This window comes from Magnolia sinica, chromosome 1 (assembly GCF_029962835.1).
Source record: "Magnolia sinica isolate HGM2019 chromosome 1, MsV1, whole genome shotgun sequence".
In the NCBI taxonomy this organism is placed as follows: domain Eukaryota; kingdom Viridiplantae; phylum Streptophyta; class Magnoliopsida; order Magnoliales; family Magnoliaceae; genus Magnolia; species Magnolia sinica.
In genome coordinates, this window is record NC_080573.1 from 2,720,461 (window position 1) to 2,741,545 (window position 21,085).

At 39.8% G+C, this 21,085-nt stretch overlaps 1 protein-coding gene across 1 annotated transcript; it reads left to right on the forward strand.

Moving 5' to 3' along the window:
• Positions 1-18,768: 18,768 nt before the first annotated feature.
• Positions 18,769-19,962, forward strand: LOC131236654 (uncharacterized). Its single transcript, XM_058233974.1, has one exon. The coding sequence runs from the start codon at positions 18,939-18,941 to the stop codon at positions 19,659-19,661; it is 723 nt and encodes a 240-aa protein (XP_058089957.1). The 5' UTR covers positions 18,769-18,938; the 3' UTR covers positions 19,662-19,962.
• Positions 19,963-21,085: the final 1,123 nt, after the last annotated feature.

The following is a 21,085-nucleotide window of genomic DNA, read 5'->3' on the forward strand; positions in this document are numbered from 1 at the left end:
TTTTTCCATATTTTGACCGTCCATCAGATGTCCAGCCAATACGCCAATTAAGATCATCCATTCATTGTGACTTGATGAGTTCTTTTGAATGGTCCTTTGCATTCATATGGATGATCATCGCATTCTGTAGGATCCATTTGATCATCACCGCTAAATCTCTCCACGTGCCGACTAGTGGTGACCTTGGACGGTTGGATCTATTTGAAGATCTCAGCCACCAAAGCTCTGACTAGAACATGGGGTTATGGTACTTTCTGTAGGAGAATTCCTTTTTTCCAAAGTCTGATCCCGCCCAACCTTTTACAAAAGGAAGGTTATTTAATACTCTGGATGTCCTTGACGCTTGCTACGCAGGCACTTAGAAATGGTATAAGCGGCATATACTAACTCAAACTAAACCAACTAAACACTGAAACCCACTTCCTTTGACCAGAATGCCAAAAATCAGATTCTTTGAGTAATATAAACCTCTGATTTGTGGACACTTGTTTTCTGAAATAAGACCATTGGTTACTTTTCATACTAACCGTCCAATCAATGTCTGCCAATCTGATATTAAGCTAATCGGATAAGCGTCACTTTTTTTGTGAATAAAAAATCAAAACTGGTACATACAATATAGACAGTATTTTGAATTACTAATGTTCCAATTATTCAATTTTTTAAAGTAATTTCTAAGTGCCTGTGTATCATCCATCACACTAAGCAGAGTATCAAAGTTTTTCCCTTTACAAAAAGCGAAAAGGACCCGTGCCGTATCGGTGATACTTTCCCGAAACATGACAATAGAAGCTGTGCCGTCGGTTAAATTGATGGTTGGAACATAGACCCTAGAGTGAGCATAGTGCGTAGTACGCACCTACTCTGGTCTGTACACGTACAAGCACAGGAAAATGGTGGGACCCAAGAGCTTCACTTTATGAGTGGCTGAGAATCCCCATCCGAATCCTTTTCTCTCCAAATGAACAGAACATGGCATGTTTGTTAAAGATCCGTGTCGTTCATCATCAGGTGGGCCACATTGCCTGTGTCAGGTTGGAGATAGGTGTGAAGTTATATGTACAAGAGTGGCCCACCTGGAGATTGGATTGGCTTAAATTTTGTGACATGGAATCTAGATGGTAGGGATCACCTAATGAACGGCTCTGATCTTTCATGCATGTTCCTCATTTCTACCATGTATGAGGCAAATATGAGGCCAGTGCACGCTGGCCCACTGGACGGAATTTCTTAAAACCGTGTGATCGGCCAGTGCACGCTGGTCCTCTTACTGGAGCTAACAGAGAGTTTTGCCTGTGTGTCGACTCAGGAATCAGCACTTTCCTGTGGACACTCTTCTGATGGCTTATTATTCAATGTCATTCTGAAAATAAAGATCCTGACCATTGATTCATTGAGCTGAATGCAAGTCTTGGAAAATTTTTCTTTTCAAACCGTCCATATTCATAAGATACACATATTAATGGTCAGAATAGTCAATCAAATGTAAATTTCTTCCAGTGTCTCATACGACATAACATTCAAAACATGGACGGTTACGATCATCGGAATATGTCTTCCCGTGGGCCCAGTGGGGCGACACATGTCTGTGATCCGATATAGGCAAAATGAACTCGATGTCACAGGAAGCCCGTGCCAATTGATATACTACCACTTGAGTTCGTTTTGCCTCCGTCGCCCTACTCAGGATCCATCGTGTATCGCTACTCATTAGGTCCCAGATGATGAATGTTCCAATGATCCAAACCGTCCATGTTGTGGAATCTGATTCATATGGGACACTAGTAAAACATCACGCTGAATGGATGATTTTCGTCAAAACGGGCTCCAGATGAATTTAGAACAAATGAAGGATGATTTTCACTTGCTTGCATTCAACTCTAAAAACCAAAGGATATGATCATGAATGAACGGATCAGATTAGGTGCGACCCTGAACGTGGGGCCCACCTTGTTGGATGAGGCCGGGGCCACACCTAATCCTCTGCCATCAATGAAAGCGTGATTATGTTAAAATTCATTTTTTTAACGGTAATAACGAAGATTTGGACAGTTCCTGCAGCTTTTGTAGATTCACAAGTTTAATCCACATCACTGTCTGGGGACCCACCGTTTTGTAGGGCCCATATCCAATCCGTCCATAAGGTGCAGCCTTTCAAGTTTATCTATATCTCAAAAAAGCACCCCAATCCAAAACACAGGTTGGTCACACCACAAGAACAGTTTTAATTCGGTCACGCACATTAAAACCTTTCAGATTTTGTGGGGCCCACCGTAGTTTTATATGCCATCGAATCCATTCATAAAATTAGCCACATGAGGATGAACGGACATCCCAAAAATCAGGGAATTCCAAAGTCAGGTGGCCCCACCATGTGATTTTAGAGATTCTAGGCTTATTTTACATGGTGTGGCCCACCTGAGTTTTTATTGGCTTGATGTCTGGGTTCCAAGGAGAAGCTCAGCAGCGCACATGATGGGCTAATTGTATGTCATTTAAACGTCACGATGGGCCCACACACGACGTTGTTGGACTTTGATAGTGTAAGGTGCCTGCCACCCTACCACATTACCGTACGATGGGCGGTTTCCATCCCCAGGATAAATCCTTAAAATGATCCGAACCGTTCATGTTCTTACTACTACAATATAGAGATTATTTTCTCTAAATCATGCTTCCTTGATGAACTTCACCTATAAATCTTGGATTTGAATACGAGCCATTAAATATTCATCTTCATATAAAAATCATCCCTTCAACGTATACATTTTATAATGGTCTAAGTAGCATAAAATCCAGAAGATGAACGGTTCAGATCATCATTTGAGATGAACTCAGGGGCTGGACACCTGCTCCGTACGATAGTGGGCTCCGATGGCACCGCACCATATCAAAACCCGGTGTTCTAGGATAAGCTTATCGAGTAACGCTGTAGAGGAACCGGCCGCTGGATGGATGCTTGTTTGTTTGGAAGCGGATTGCTTCCTACCCGTGGACGGACTCGGTCTACGGAAGTACTATGTGGGATCCACAATGATTTATTAGCTCTATCCACACCGTCCATTCATTCTTCCAGCTAATTTTATGGAATAGTATCAAAAAGAAGAAAATCAAAGCATCAAATGGACCACACCATAGGAAGAAGCGGTGATAATTGATCCTACCGTTGAAACCTTCCTAGGGTTCACCATGATTTTTATTTTCCATCCAACCTGTTCATAAGGTCACTCAAACAAGGATGAAGGTAAAATATAAATATAAGCTTGATCCAAAACTTCTATGGCTCCTAAGAATTTTTAATGGCGTATATTCAATCCTTATTGTGTGGTCCATTTAAGATTTGAATCTCCCTCATTTTTAGCATTATACTCTAAAATCATCTGAAAATATTGATGAACGGCGTGGATAAAGAACATATATCACTGTGGGCCCCACAGAGGCCCTGCCTGGACCGAGTCCCTCCAGACGGGGGGCACGACGCAATCCGCTTCCTGTTTGTGTATGACGCACTCAAGCGTACGATAGAAACCGTAGAATTTTCTTCAGCTGGCGAGAAGGTCGCTTTACTGGCCGACAGGAAGAGGCTATCGGCAAGAAAGTAGTGTGTGGGCCCCACATAAGTGGTGGGCCACACGGGCACGTGGTACATGCAAGATGGGTTCGTTGCTCACGAAAGCCAAGGTCCATTTCATCTACCTACGTAGCTCCCACCACCCTGCGTTCTTTGCCGCTACGCGACGTGGACAGTCCGTGGCGCATTTTCAAGGAATGGACGGCTGAGAATTTCATCCCCGCGACAACTCCAACTCGCTATTTCGTCGTCTTTAAAGCTTGTTTCCCGCCAACAGGCAGCCCGAACGACATCTCCCGTTTTGAAAAAAACGGACTTTGATTTCTGGTCTCGTCATGTCCCTTGGACGCTTTGAAACATTGATCATGTTAACTATCGGTCTATCATGACCCTGTTAGGATTTGTTATTTAGGTGGGCCACACATGTCACTTGTGTCAGGCAGATAGAATTGAACAGTTTAGATCATTAAGATGACCGTCAGGTGGTCCTACAGAATTATGGTGGTGTACATGATTAAATCTACTCCAATGTACCTTAATATTTTGGAGAGTTAAATGGTGGAGATATTGACCACTGTAGACGCCACCTTTTACCCAGCGTCTTTTCAAAGCACTCCCAAAATTTACTTTCCCACAGTGAGCCATTCTGTACGGACACGCTATTTGTGGACAAAAATACCCTTGCATTTCCAACCTATGGCTACGGATTATAACCATAGCCATAGGTATTTAGCCACCCTAGATGCAAGGGTATTTTTGTCTATAAATTGTGTGTCCATACGAATGGCTTACTTTGGGAAAATAAAGTTTGGGAGCACTTTGAAGAGACGTCGGGTAAAAGGTGGTGTCTACAGTGGTCAATTTCTCTTAAATCGAGAAGTGTACATGAACCGAGCTAGCTCGGTTCAACTCGATTCGAAGCTGAGTTCGACTCGAGTCGAGCTGATTTTTTTAGCTCGAAAAAGAGTTCAAGCCAGCCCCAGCTCGACTCAACTAGAATTGAACCTAGCTTGAATAGGAATCGGATCGAGCAAGTTTGGTGACTCGGTTACTTTGATATTGATGTTGCTCACCAAGTGTTTAATGAAATGACTCAAAGGAGTGTGGCTGGTGGCAAGGAAGGTATGTATATGAAACCAACACCCTTTTTTTCTTGATTTTTATATTATTTAGAAGGTGTTTAATAAAATACTTTTAAAATTATTGTTGCTATCTCAAATACAGTGAGATTTTGAAGGTGTAATCCAGGTGTTTGTGAAAATGCTACAATAGCGAACTCAACTCAATCTTGGCTCGAACTAGCCCGAGCTGCTGACCGAACCGATCCAAGCTAGCCAGTCAGGCTCGAGGACCGAGCCGAGCCAAGTTCGAGCTGAGGTCAGCTAGTGGCCAAGCCGAGTCGAGTTGAGGTCAACTAGTGGCCAAGCCGAGTCGAGCTGAGGCCAACTCGACTTGGTTCGACTCGATGTACACCCCTAGTTAAATCACGAGTTGGGTTGTCAACAGGCCAAGCCTAGGGTTGTGTCGGCCCGAATTTTGAACTCTTTTAGGCTGGCTTATTCAAAATTCTGCTTTGGCCGGGCACGAGCCTAACCATTGACACCACCAAGTACAGGAAATTTGTTGTTTAACACATGCACTCTACACTCACACCACATGAATTTTCCTTGCATTAGTTAATTGAAACTCTTGTGAGTCTACTGATAAAAGTAGTTGTCTTTTAAGTTATATTTTATACACACATTTCAATTATGTGCACTTTGATTCTTTTAGTTCAATTAGCAATTATGTTTTATAGTGTAATAGTTTTTAAATTTTAAAAATAAATAAATATAATAATTTAATTTTCATTTAAAAATAAGGCATTTTAAATAAAGATGTTAGGATTGTTTAAAAAGTAACAAATGTAACTACATTGGGCATATAATTTTTATAACACACATCCATCTAAAAGAATTCATCTCATTAGAAATAATTATAACTATCGTGGTCTCATATTAGTAACTTTAATAAATTAAATTGTTTAAGGTATAACTTAAGATGCATAAATATTAAAAGTATTGTATGTGCGTGTATCAGTGGGTTACATGTGATTCGAATAATGAAAGAATGTTAGCCTTTTTCATTGAGGTAGGTTATACATGTCACTTATATATGTCAAGTCAATAGAATTGAAAGGTTTGAATAATTAAGTGGGGCATCTAATGGGGCTATAGAATTATGGCCATCTACATGATTGAGTAGGTTTTAACGTAGCTTAGAAAGTTAGAAATGGCAAGAACCTTCTCCAGGCTATGGAGACACATAAAGAGAGAGGGAGTCTGTGATGGAGACTCCCACTCTAGCTATAAAACAATGCTTTCAATCCACAATTCATGCACTTAATTTGCAATAGACTTTTCATTGACATTACACATGGATGAGGAATTGGAGAGGAATAAAACCGAATATCATGTTATCTTTTCTTAGATACATGCATTGGTATGCTTTTTTAATATCCATGAATTCGATATGTATGATTCTCGAGTTTAGAAAAATAGGTGCCTACAAACCTAGCTGAAGTGGGCCACCTATTCAATGGTTGTTGTGAGCTTGACTGTAATTATAAGTGTAACCGTTGAAATTTGTGGTTTTGGAAAAAATAAAAAATATTTAAAAAATTCGACATTTTCGTTTTATTGCTAAAATGCTTTTTAAAAAATTTTAAATGAAAATTGCGGTGTGTGCTTTTGTCCTATATCAGAAATGAAAAGAAAAAAAATATGGTTTATATGTGGATGTGTGTATAGTATTCTTACTTAGAGCTATGGAGATTGAGACGCTCAGGTTACATGTTCCAGAACACTTGGGCTAGGGTGTGGGCATAGGCAGTGTGGCTGTAGTGGCGCTAGTTGATGCACTTTATACTTCGCACGTGCACATAGTGGTCGCTCCGTCACAAGACAGTGCAAGTGGTTTGGTACAAGTCTATTTTACGTGATTCAGCCTAGTGAAACGAAAATAATTAAGATTATTTTATTTTTTATTTTTCGATATTTCAACACATTTTTCCAGCAATAACCATTGTGACTACCACTCCAAGCTGGTTTAAGATGCTTAAGACAGTATATATTTCTACTATTTGAAATCTTTGTACAATGGCACACATGGTTGAATGTTTTTGTCAAACACCCACCTCAAACTCTAGAGAAGAACTTTGATACTATGGCAAAATGTGATGGATGATAATCATGAACTTAGAAATCATGTAGAAGTTTTATTTTCCTTCGGAAAATGAAGTGGCCCACCTCTATGTCTATATAACATCCACTCCATCCATCTATTATGCCAGCATGTGTTAGGACATTAGCTCATAAAATATGCAAATTCGAATGTCAAGTAGGCCACACAACTAGAAATAGTAATGCTTAGGTGTGCTTAGAACTTTCGTAGGGTTGACGGAAGTTTTGGAATTAAGATAATCTTGTTGTTGATGTCTCAAATTTATCAGTAACAACAGGGGTTTGTCAATGCCATCAACAAACCACTCGATGTCATTGACAGATGCTCGATAACATCAGAAAAATCAATGTTAATTGCTGGAATGTTTTAGTGTTGCTAATCAATGTCATCAAAGTAAGTTCGATGACATTGAGGATAGTCGATGTCATTGAAAGACTCATCAAACGTGCGAGCAAAGTCACATAAGTGCCGGATTTGTTTTCTATTCTGGTTGTGATACTTTATATATCAGAGATAATCTAAATTTAGGTGTATGAGTGTTTTAAGGCTTTATAATTCATTACTAAGGGTTTAAAGGGCATAGCTTGGGCTTGTGAAGTGGATTCAATGCTTGTTGGCATCAATAATATTTTATCTCTTGTAATTTCTGTTTTTATAATATATACTCATCGTTGTGTTATGGTTTTTTTTTCCGTAAAATTTTTCGACATAAAATTTATATATTCTTGTTTGGACTTAGTTATGTGATTTGTGTATTTTGCTTGATTCGTCTCTATATGCTTCCGCAGTTCCTCAACAAACTTTTGCATTTTTCCCTCTTCAACAAACCTTTGCATTTTTCCTTCTTCCCCATGCGGTCGGATGCCAAGATCATCAAACCATCCGTCCCAATGGCCATTGCAGCTGTTGTAACTGCCATAGCTCAGTTAAACTGGTTACATGAGTGTGTATCATTCTGCCAATATGCAGTTCCATGGTTGATTTCTTAAAGTGGAGTAGTGCAAATATTTAATTAGTCAGCTGGTGGCCTAATATCTTTTCCTGTCCGTTGATCATCACAATCTAATCGTGGCCCACTACAGGCAAATGGAACAGTAACCCAGCATGTACATGACATGCTTTTTTCATGCCTTGTTTATGTGTAAAAATGAGGACGACATTGTACCCCACAACGGGGCTTTGCTAACACCACATGCACCACCACCACGTACAGCCACAAGTGCCAACCTGGCATGTGTAGCACATCTGAGCCGTGTATGACAGCACTGATGGTCTCCGTGTCTTGTTTTCATAGATTTTCAACGAAATCATCTACGTAAGTGGGTCCCACCTGGTTTGTGTGGCTTTGTGTGAGACAAGAGCACCAATTAGAAAAATCTAGCCATTGGTCCGTTGCATCCTACGGTGAATGCACTATGCCCCAGAAAATCTCCTCCATAACACAATCACAACCTTCAATTTGTAGCCTACGTATAGATAGTCAAGAAGGGAAATGCATCAACGGTCCACATTCAACTATTAAAAGTCCCAACATTGGTTACTGGGATCTCCCAATCTGGTTGAATTTTTGGGTCATGGTCGGTCCAGTGAGACAGAATACATCAATGATCCTGAATATAAAACCACGGGTCCCACTTGCCAAAATAGACAGCCCCTATGATTTTGATCTACGGATGGACGGTTAAGAAATCAGTTCACATTTAAATGAAAAAAAAAAAAAGAAAAAGCTCCAACATTGGTTGAGAGGATTCTCCAATCTAGTAGATTTCTGGAACACAACATATCAATGGTATGGATTACCGAAAAATGGGACCCACTTCCCAGGTTTGAAAACCCAGATATATTCTGCACATATGCCGGACGTGTATCATATAATCTCTCCCAACTGTATAGTATTCCATCTTATCAAGATGTGAAATTCAGCTTTAACCCATACGTAAAGCTATCAGGAATATGGATTGAATTTCACACATAATCCAAACGGTCCATTTAGAAAACCGTGTGATCCTCATTCAACTGTAAGGTTTTCAGTTTGTGCAATTGGGACCCTTAGTTAGGTGATCCAAACCGTTGGTCTGATGGACCCCACAGTGAATAGTCTATATAATGAAAATCTGAAGATCCAGTCGTCCAATCTTTTGGTATTTTATTATTTCGACATGGATCATCGCTGTACATATTTCCCTAACTAGCTATTGCCATGTCACCCATCGAGAGGTTTGTACTATCCGACTAGGATATTCCACGAGACATGGTCCGTCTGCTAAGCGACCCATCAAACCAACGGTTCTTAATTGCCAAACAATAAGCCCCATAAAAGAGAGTAGGATGCTACGCAATTCACCCATTGTAACAATGGTATCAAGTCCTCTTAGTGGTAGCCCCAAAAGTAGCATTTTTTTAAGGTACGATTGATAAAATATCTTAGCACATCTTTCACCTTTCTACATGGATTTTAAGTTTGACAAGTGGGTCCTATGTTTAGGTAATCCACACCATTGGTCTTCTGCGTCCCACTGGATCGAGAAGACCCTAAAAATCCCACTTCATTTTAAGATAATTTCAATCAATGTTAGCACTGTTTTCTGTTGAAATGGAACTTCATTGTAATACTCTTATTAACCGTCCATTTTGTGCCATGAATCCAACGTTAAGATTCACTTATCAAGAAGAATTTTGAACCATAGAGCATCCAAAGTGGGACAAAACAGATCAACGGTTCAGATTCCGTAATGAAAGCCCAATTTGTCAAAATTAAGAACCCGTATATGATGTGGAAATATTCAGGCCACGTATTCTATTATATAATTCTCTTTCATTAACGCTTTTTAAGGCTGCTTTATCCGTTATGCAATGCACGTGAATGAGGACATTAATTATTAGAAAAGTATGGTTTAGATGGTACCTCTCTAATAAATAATATTTATTTCTATTTCATTATTTTTAGTTATCTAAACAGGTTTGACAGTGACAAGACCTTAAGTCGAACTTAGGTAGGCACATTCATACCAGAACGCGTATTCATTAATGACGGTCCACCTGGCAATCTTAATCTTCATGACAATAAAAAAAGGCATGGATATAAGGATGGTTCACCACCGTTTTTTTATGGCTGTGATTAATCCACCATATGGCTATGGTTAGGGGTGCAACATGGGTTGTACTAACCTCATTTGGCACCATGGACTCGGAATTGTTGGATTGAAAATCACCTTGATTTGGAATACCTGGATTTTAAATTCTTCTACTGTGCTTGGCAGCAATTATTTAGAATTCTTGTAATTCCATAATCGTTAGGCACTTAAATTATATTGTATATTTGTAAGAATGTAATTTTAATTATTAAAACAACTTCAATCTCTAATTATTGTATATATGATTTTTAATTATAATAAGCATATTGAAATATATACATTGGTAAAACAAAAAATTCTAAGCCTTAAATGGGTCATGAGCATACGATTACAATGTTTCACCGTTGATTTATATGGCTGATGTTTGAACTGTTTAGATCATTTTATCAATGTAAATTTGGTAATGTAGTTGATAATTTAATTATTTTGAGATATTGCAGATACCCCACCTTAAACAACATTAAATTATTCATTTACTTTGGTTAATTTTTAATTAAAACTATTTATATAGCTCGACACTCACCATATGCCTATAGAAGTTGGACAAAGTATGTCTTAGAGCAAGTTTTGAATATATATATATATATATATATATATATATATATATGAGTTAGCTTGTTAGTACACACCCATGTCAGTACACACGCCATGTTAGCCACCCCCGCTAGGGATCGATACCAAGACCTCAAGTGAAAATAACTAATATACTTGATTGGTAGATTCATAACCTAAACAAGTCAAATCTTGGTTGGTCATCCAAACACTTTGGAAACCTTGTTTAAACGTCTTAAAATTATATTTATCCAATCCATAAAACATCACAAAGCCAAATGGATTGCATATTAAGGGTCACAGCACCTCCTAGAACCATTCAACGAACCATATCAACAAAATAAAAACTGTAGACTCGTGGTGAGCTGACGGTGACATTATCATTCCTACTTTTATTTTTCGCTCCCTCAAGTGTCAGGAAGCCTATTTTGACAGATAAAATAGTGTCAAGTGGGCCATCAGCCAACCACAAGTTGACGGCCACCTAACATACTTTTTTACGTAACAGAAACCTATCTTTGGATCTTACATATGTCGAAATCATGAAATAGGGGTAAGTGTCCACCATCGGCTTACCATGAGTTGACGATCTTCATCTATGAACACAATGCATCAGCTGTCATTCCAGGGGTCATGGGACACAGAGAAAGAGAGGGTCCGTAAGCATCAGATGTAGGGTGGGTCCTAGTCTCCAAAGGCTTCAAAGATTTCTTAGCTGACAACAAAGTCTTGCCCAATTCAAGAAATATGCTTTGGAAAAACAGTCCACAAAAAAGTACTAAAGTCAAAGATTATGGTTAGAATTGGGGATATTCAACTATCTCTTTTGTTAAAAAAGTGTATTGGGTCTTCCATTTTCCTTCTTGTATCCCAAATTAATATACATTTCAATTCGCACATCTTAGATGCATCAAAAGCACAAACTCAATTTGTTTTATCTTTTATTCATTAATACTTTCTCTTATTTATCTTTTTCTTCTTCTTTTCTTTTCTTTTTTTTTTCCCCTTATTTTGAAGTCTTAAACCATGCACAGTAAGATTAGGTATTGTTTTTTTTTCTTTTTTCTTTTTTTACCCATAATCTTCAACTCCACAAAACATGGCTAAATAAAATAATGTCGAAACTCCATTAAATCTTTCCTAAGTATCATAAAATCACATAACGTAGATACTGCACATCATGCGGGGTAGAAAGGATGTGTAATCCTTTCATTTTCTATGACGGAGGGCCTAACTCAAAATTTAAGAATGTAAACCAACCGTAAGAGTTAGTTGAAAAATCTTATGATTTCTCAACATATAAGCGAATCTATAGTTTATGCTAGCTAGGATCAATATCAAAACACAACTTATTTGCCATTGAGTCATGAAATCAACCGAATTAACCGACCATATGACCATGGTCAACCAATGTTGCACTCAACTCAATGGTAACTAGTTCAATTCATTAGCCATCTTCACATCCCAAATCCAACCTTATAGGCAGTGCACGTGAATAACAATTAACATGCATAATATGTATAGAATATCATAGACTGCATGAAAAATACAATTCGGGTTGGAACCATCCATGCCCTGGACACTAAGCTATTTAGGGTTCTTGATCAAAACCTTTCATGAATGGAAACTCTGGTCCACAATATTAATATTAATGGCCACATGTTAAGTGGTCCATCAAGTGGAGATTATAAAAATGAAAATTTTAATATTATTTTAATAGTTATAGATGTTACTTTAATGGTATTTTTTAATAATGTTGATGGAAATCCGATTTTATTTATTAGATTACTATCTGCAGTTGTCAAACCAGCTTAACGCAACTAAGTTCAAATTGTGCTGAGGTTGATCAGCACATGTTGGGCTTCAGCTGGTAGCTTGCGTTGGGTCTATGGTTGGATAGGGCCTCGGTCGACTCCTTTGATGTTCGGTTGTGATTAGGTTAACTCCCAATCCTACTTCACCTCCTCGAGTTGCACCTCTAATCACAACCATCCAAACCATCTTAGTCGACACTAAACAAACGGTTAGAAATGAAGTAGCCAACTGTCGGCAGATCTGGTGGTGAAGATCGCCTGCTAAGTGCAATTTCAAGGATTTGATCCGTCTCCCACGTAGGGCGCAAGGTTTTAAATGCTCCATGATGCATACGTGCGCCATACGCGTGCTAGCCAGGATGAGTCACCATCACTTTAGAAATGTCGGTGGACTAACACGGTAGAACAACGACTCATCAAAGTACGGAGGCATGATCCAATGTAGCTAAGCTAGATACTCGGTGAAAGATATGTCGAGAACAACGAACCGTCGTCAAATGTGGGGCCCACCAATCGAAACCAATCAAGAGTAGCGCTTACCACGACGCGGATTAGCTACTGGCAGGTTGAGTCGCGAGACTCGCTACTGAAGTGACGTCATCAAGTTATGTGGACCCAACCATGATGTATGTTTTGTATCCACACCGTTCATCCATTTCTGTGGACCCCACCACAGAAAATAGTGGGAAGAGTGACATCCACCATTAAAAAGTTCTAAGGGCCACAAAAGTTTTCGATCAACTGGATATTTATGTTTTCCCTTCTTTCATGTCTTCGTTAATATATGAACAGTTTGGATCTCAAATAAACATCATGGTGGACCTTAGGAAGGTTTCAACGGTGGGCATTACTTTCTCCTCTGTTTTCTGTGGCGGAGTCCACTCCAGCCCTGGATCTGCCTCGTTCTTTGGATCATGCCCTAAAATGATCTCTCCAAATGTATGGACGGTGTGGATACAACACATACATCATGGTGGGCCCCACAGAACTTGGTGACGTCACTTCAGTAGGGAGTTTGGCTACTCTACCTGTCAGTAGCTAATCCGCGCCGCGCATACCAAGCCTACAAGGTGTGAGTCTCCATGTAAAAACATTGTATCCATCTCTGTTAGATGTTGCACCATAATAAATACCACATGGCACAAAAACGGGCCCACCCACTCATCAGGTGGGCCCCACCATTGAAAACAACTGTAGCCAATGATCTGACCCGACGCAGAAGTGTGGCCCACCTGGTGAGTAGGCCAATACGATTTTTGAACCGGGTTGTCTACGTGATGGTCGGAAAATGATGCACATGGACCGTATCTAAAAGTCTTACGTGGGATTATCCTAACCACCAATCTTTTAAGACTTTTCTCAGCTGCATGTGGACCGCCGCCGCCTTGTCTTTTTCTTCTTAACCGATCTGACGCTCGGATTTTCTAGTCGTCTCGGGACGTGGCCCATCCACGGTTGAGACAGAGTACCTAGTCTTGTGGATTACTGAAACATTGGACCCACGTATTGGAATTGGAAACACCCGAGTACACTGCAGATAACCTCGGACAGAGGATTCTATTAATCCTATTTGTCAATGCCACGTTGGCTTGCCACACGGATTTCTATCCTCTACACGTGCATGTGAGTACCAAGTTCATTTTTCAAGCTAGCGACTCCATCACAGCCACACATCGCTATTTTATTCATTTGTGTCGATCCTAGCCATGCGAGAGTACTGCAGTTAATGTCAGATGATTCGAGACTGACCTACCGGGTTAAAAGGAATTTTTGCAATGGTCCAGATTGATTGGTGAAAGTCAGTCAATCGAATGGTTAGGATCACCCCATTTGGTGTAATTTTAGGCAATTGCCCATCTAAGTGGGACTAGGACACAGCAGACACGTACGGTGGATATGTGCACAACGTAAGTATGGCGTCTTCATTAATAAAAATTTTCAAGCTGCTGTAACTTGCAAGGACCAGAAGATCTGGACCATCCACTTTCTGGCTCTATGATGGGTGTCCCATGCTACAAATACTGCACTAATAGTACCATCCTAGCCGTCCCTTTCTCTCATGTTTCTCCCCTTCGAGGACCACTAATTAGACGCAGGCGATCATTCATCATTTTTTATGAAATTTTAACGTTGGCCCATCCAAGGTAGCCTATACCAGTTGAACGGCATTGATCCACCTTTCCCTCTGCCATGTGGGTCCAAGGAAGAGAGACTCTATTATACCATGATGAAAACGGTTCTATCATACCATATCCCTATTACAAAGCTCATGAGTAGGGCTGTCAACGGGCCGGGCCTGAGTATGGTCTTAGCCCGTATTTTGAACTGTTTCGGGCCCAGTCGTCAAGCCGGATTACCCAAAAAAAATTTTCCAGACCCGAGCCCGGCCCATTGACACCCCAACTCATCAGAAACTTCCTAGTTGAAATTGTGGCCCATTGACAATCGGCCCTTAATTCTATAACCATAAGTCCTTAATTCTACTCGCACGTGTCAACTGTATGTTCCCTTCAGCTAGATATTCTTGACATTATCAACAGGTTGGATTGCAAATAAGAATTATGAAAACCATATGATGGGCCCTTAGAAATTTTTAATAGTGAGGCATTCAATCACCACTTTTTCCTGTGGTGTAGTCCACCTGATATTTGCATCTGCATAATGTTTGGGATCCCGTCCTAAAATAGTCTTTAGAAAATGATGGACGGCATGGATATACAACATATTATCAAGGTGGGCCCCACAGTAAGAGGCAATACCCACTAAGCTTTTACCTTATCCGCTCCTGTTTTCTCCTATATCTGTGGCACACCTGAGCAGTTCGGCAGCCTTTTGTGCTGGCACGTTCAACAGGGTGCTGGCTGATTAGCTAAACACGTGTGCTACATTTGCACATGCACGGAAACCTCATCAGGATCTTCAGAGCTGATTCCTAGGTTTCCAGATGCTAGATCTCAAACATAAACTGTTAATGGGTACCGGGACCGTAGGTGCCTAGTGGACCCCACCTGATTTAAACTGATCTGGTTCCAATTTCTCTAGGAATGAGGGCGGGTCCGGTCGCCATTTCGGACCCAGTTAGAAAGAAAAAACCAAAAAAAGTAGTCGGGTATAGATCGGGTCCACCGTCTTCCAACCGGTTAAAATCGGGTCGAGCTGTGACTCGGGGAAGCAGATTGCTTACTGAGTAAACTTTGTGGGGCCCACTGTGAGTTGTGTAATTTATCCACTCCGTCCATCCATTTTACCAGATTAATTTAGTGCTTGGTACCAAAAATGAAGAACATCCAACCCTCAAATAAACCACACCACTGGAAAAAGTATGAATTGAATGTCTACGGTTGAAAAATTCTTTGGGGCCATAGAAGTTTTGTATCAAGATGATATTTGTGTTTTCCCTTAATCCATGTATGTGTGATATTATAAACAGGTTGATGACAAATAAACATGACTGTGGGCCCTGGTCAGGTTTCAACGGTGGAAATCATTATTCCAGCTGTTTTCCTGTGGTGTGGTCCATTTGAGCTCTGGATATCCTTCAATTTTAGGACCACCCACTAAAAGGAGCTGGAAAAACGTATGGATGGCGTGGATAAACCACATAATTCACAGTGGGCCCAACAGAGTTTACTCATTACAATAAACCCTGCTTTGTAGATAATTTAAATAATAATATTTTATATTAATTATTCTAGTAATAGAATGAGGTTATTAAGCCAAGCACACACCTTGCACATATATTCATGGTAAATCCATCATTGAGGTAAAGCCAATCATGCAAATAATCTTTTTTTGAGGTTGATGCAACCCAAACCTAATTTAGAACTGTGGTCCAATAGCCCCATGGATACCGACGCTGGTCCAATCTGGGTCCAGAAAGCGACCTGGGTCTAGAAAGGGATCCAAACCTAACAAGATCCAAACCCAATCAGCCGCCCATGTCTGAGAACTCTAAGGCCCATCCTCAAAAACTATCTTATCAAAGAGTTATTAGAACTTATTTATAATTGGGTGTGATGTTGTATTAATGGAAAAACCGTCTAACATAGTTGTATATATTATGGACTGAAACAAAACAAATTGTCGCACCATCGCACTGTCATAACAATGAATCAGACCGGATTGTACTGGTTTTTCAATTGTTCACCAAACAAACTAAGGCCTTGTTTGGCACCATGGATTTGGAATACCGTAGATTCGGAATTTTTCATTTGTGTTTAGTACTCTTGAATTTAGAATCTTTTAATTCAAAAATAACCATGCATTTAAATTATATAGTATATTTATAAAATGTTGAATTTAATTATTAAATCAACTTTAATATCTTTAATTAATGTACATATTAATGTTTGACACAATGACTATAATAAGTCTAATGAAATATATGCTTTTGTGAAAAAAAGATAAAGTTTTAAGTCTTAGATGGCTCACGGTATGGGATCACAACCAAATGACTAGCCAATACTTTTTATTTGTTAGTTTATATGATAATGTTTAGATTGTTCCTATCATTCTATTTATGTAATTTTAATGATGTTGATAATTTAATTGTTTTAAAATATCATTAGTAATTCAGGTGTACAACGAATTAATAGCTTAGTAATACTTAGATTACACATGTGGCTCTCGTACCTTTAAAAGTGAGTGGAAAAAGAAGAAGAGAGAATTGATAATCAACAAAAGAGAAGGATTTTAAAATTTAAAAGTGAGGATTTGAAATCTTTTAAATTCGGAATAGCCTCTAATTCACTCTACCAAATAATAGATGGATTCAAAATACCTTCAAATTCCTCCTAATCTACCATCTCAAACTCCTAATATATAATTCACAATCTACTTAAATTGCAAACTTATCATGTACTGTTTGAAAGTCCACTGCTATTTTGTACTTGGGAAAAGTGCGCGTCCAAACACAATTTTGAAGTTGAAATTTTCAAATTGAGAAAGGAACTAAAAATTTCCATGAAATTGCATGATAACACCTCATTTCCAAACAGCCAGGTTTGCCCCTGACTTTTTGAAGATGGGATATTTCCTTTCCAGCAACCTCTCACAATAAGTCAGATGCATGGCCCACCTTGCTATCCCACAAAAAAGGAGTGGGGGAACCCAAAAGGAGATGGCCCACCTATTAAAGGGACCTTGACTTAGAGAGAGAGAAAAAAATATAAGATGGATATATGGAAAATATTCCAAAAGACAAGAAAAAGAAAAAAGAAAAATAAAAATCCAGCGATGATGATAGTGCCCAAGAAACCTTTGTACCCAATCCAACTCCACTAATATGGATACGCAAATGCCCTCAAATTCCCATCTAAATTACTATTTTACCATGATTTTGCAATGTCGTGACGCTTCGTAACCGTTTTTAATTACAAATTGTTTCCATCTAAAAGCTTTGATACTCTGACAGAGTGTGATAGATGATACACAGGCAATTAGAAATTACTTAAAGTTTACATATTTAACCTATAGTTAATTAAAATGAAACCATCCAAATTGTGAGTCTCAACTTAGATGCATCGATTGGATTAGTGGACATTTATTGGACGGTTGAAAATGAAAAATATCCAATAATTACATTTCAACATATAAGTATTCCAGAATCAAAAGTTATGATTTTTCAACCAATCGGATTTTCAGGCCGTGACTTAGGGACCAATTTAGAAAGTTTAATGTGAGTTAATGTATGCTACATGTACAATTTCTGAGTTTCAGTGTATCAAGTGCCATACTCTTCCAGAGTATCAAATAGATCTGTCTAATTCTAAAAGATTTTTATAATACAATTAAATATAAAAATAATTTTATAATTGAAGGAAACTCATGTTGGTTTATAGCCCTGTCCTTCTACATGCCAGTGCACATTGATGAATCACACAGATGCAATATCCACATAAAACAAATGAACGGCTATAAAAAACTTGTTTATCCATCCATTTGTTTCATTCAGTATGACAAACCTGATGATTGGAATCGCCTGATTTTAGACCAATAGAATCTAAAATGTGGGTCCCACCTGATGAACTGCTCCGATCATGCACATATAGCGTGTAATGGGCAGGGCTATACATGCATGTGAGCTTAACCAACCCACACTTAGAGTGGTTAACATGGTCAGAGAGTTCAGATATCTGCTGTTAGTCAGGTGGGCCCTACAGTGCAATGGCTATATCCAATGACCACACTCTCGGAAGATCCTAGACGTTCAAATAGTGGAAGACTTTTCACATTGAAGGTGAACCATTGTTTACACCCTTAGTTGCCATCCATTTGTAGATTGACAATTGGACGGTTAAGATCGTCCGAATTTCGGAAGATTGCCTCATCCACAATGATGCCCACTGGATGAACGGTCAGGATTGCTGGAAGATCAAACAATCGTGAATGGGTCAAAACCAAGGGTATTTACGTAATTTCAGGGAGACCTCCCTTCCTCTTTCTTATATTCCATTTCTCACTCCCTCCAAACGCACGGCAAAAACCCGAACCTGATTCCTCTTCAAAAACCCATCTCTCCTCCTTCCAATCGATCTTCATTTTTTCTCTCGGTTATCCTTGTACATTGCAATGGGTATTTTTTAACCCCAATTTCCATCCCAAATACCCCCCAAAAGAGAAATCTCCCACACCCATCTCTCCTTCATGGAAGGAGAAAACAGAGCCAGCGAAAAGCCCTCTATTTTCAAAAATCTCGGCACCTCAACCTTCGATTTCCTATCAAAATCGTATATTTTCTTCTGTTCATTCCTTTCTAATCAAAATCCCCTGCTTTCGATCTTCGTCGCATTCTACACTCTTATCCTTCTCTATCTTCCCCATCTCTTCCTTTCTCTGTTTTTCTCCCCTGTTTTGATTTTTACTGTGATTCTTTTAGTTTCCCTTCTCCATTTGGGAGCTTCCCAAAACACCCAACTCGAAAAAGACGAGATTTTTGAGCCGGAGATCGAGAAGGCGGACTCGGAAGACGAAGATCCTATCTGGGTCGGGCCCGAAACCGCTACAGAGACCAATACCGATTCGATATCCGTGCAAAAGCCCCATTTTTCGGAGTCGTTCGTGGAATGGAGTCGGAAAGGGCCGCTGGAAGTCATATACGAGGAATACGAGGGCGAGGAGGAAGATTCACCGGAGAACGACCGCCGGATGGTGTCGCTGTCGTTCTACTACACGGATTCCGACTCGTCGGAGGGGGAATTTCCGTCGGGATTCCAGGCATGGGATTCGCCGGAGAGCCTTTCTTTCAGGTGGGAGGATGACAGGGAGGAGGGGTTGATCGAGATCCCTTTGGGAGGGAAAGGGACGGTCGGATTTCACGTAGAGGAGGAGAATCTGATCGAGATCGATCTTTCGGTCGCTGGGAAGTAGGAAATTTCCGGCCGGTTGGTGTCAGATTTCCGGCTGATTTGGATTACATAGAGGTAATCTGGTGATTAATTACTGAAAGGATGTGTGATGTTAGACACTTGTTTATTAAAGATTGGGACCGCTAGTCTGGTGGGCCACACCTTCGATGGGCCGTATTTCAAAAAGGACATCAGGGTAGGCAAATCTGACCACCTGATCTGAAGATTTTTGGCACGTTTATTGTGAACCATTGGTTGTATTTTTATTAACCATCAATATGTATTCATCAAAGTCCTTCAATCAAACGGTTAGGATTCTCTGATTTTCACCAAGTTTTGTTTATAATCCATCCATAATATGACCCACCATATGAACGGCTCAGATCTTGTACATACGTACCGAGTGTGCAGATCCAATGCTGAATCCGTAAGAAAATAGGTGTGGCACCTGTCCTTTCTCAGTTCCCACTAATTAGAGTATAGCCAACCTGGCATGCAGCCACACGTGCTAACCTTGGGCTTATGGAGACATCCAAGCCGTCCATCAGATTTTCGTACATGACCTGCCCCCCCCAAAAAATTCAAGCTGGTCCACCAACGCAGCTGGCCATACACGTATCGTCCGCTGGGGAATTAATTGCCAGTCATCCAATTTTCCGTACGTTTTTAGTTCAATTGGCTGATTTTTGGGCCAAGGTCTTATATCCATGGTGGCCCACCTGATGCACGGCTGAGGAGATCCAGGCTGGCACATGTGGCCTTAGCCAAGCATGCGTAGAGGGGAGGAATTGGATTTGGTAGTTCGATTTTTTTTTAAATTGTATATTGATGTATTATAGCGATGTTCATGTATACATACTGCATCAAAATATTAGGATCTGATTGAGGGGATGATTAAAAAGCCCTTGTCTTTTTTGTTTTAATCTATAATGCCATTCTAGCTTTTGGGGAATATCTCATCGGATCCATACCATTTGGCGTGCATGTGGAATACGTGGACATGATCTGGACGGCCCATCTAAGGGGTACACCAGTTGGCTGGCCACTATAAAATATTTGCATCGATTGGACAATCCTAGCCAACTAATCAATGATCCTGTTGTCGTTGAGAAAATCACTACTTTCTGTCTTATGTACCCCGTCTATTAAATGGTTAGGATTGACGGACGGATGAGATATTGGCCCTGCTGAATGAATGGCCAGATCTCTTTGTACGCCTGCTGAGTGAACTCTGTTGGGCCCACCATGATGTATGTGTCTTATCCACGCCTCCATCCATTTTACCATGTTATTTTAGTGGACCACACCACATGAAACAATATGAACTGAACTCCTACCATTGAAAACTTGTCGGGAGTCATGGAAGTTTTGGACAACATTATCCCCACTGTTTCCTGTTGTATGGTCCACTTGAGCTTTGGATATGCTTCGATTTTTGGCACATGC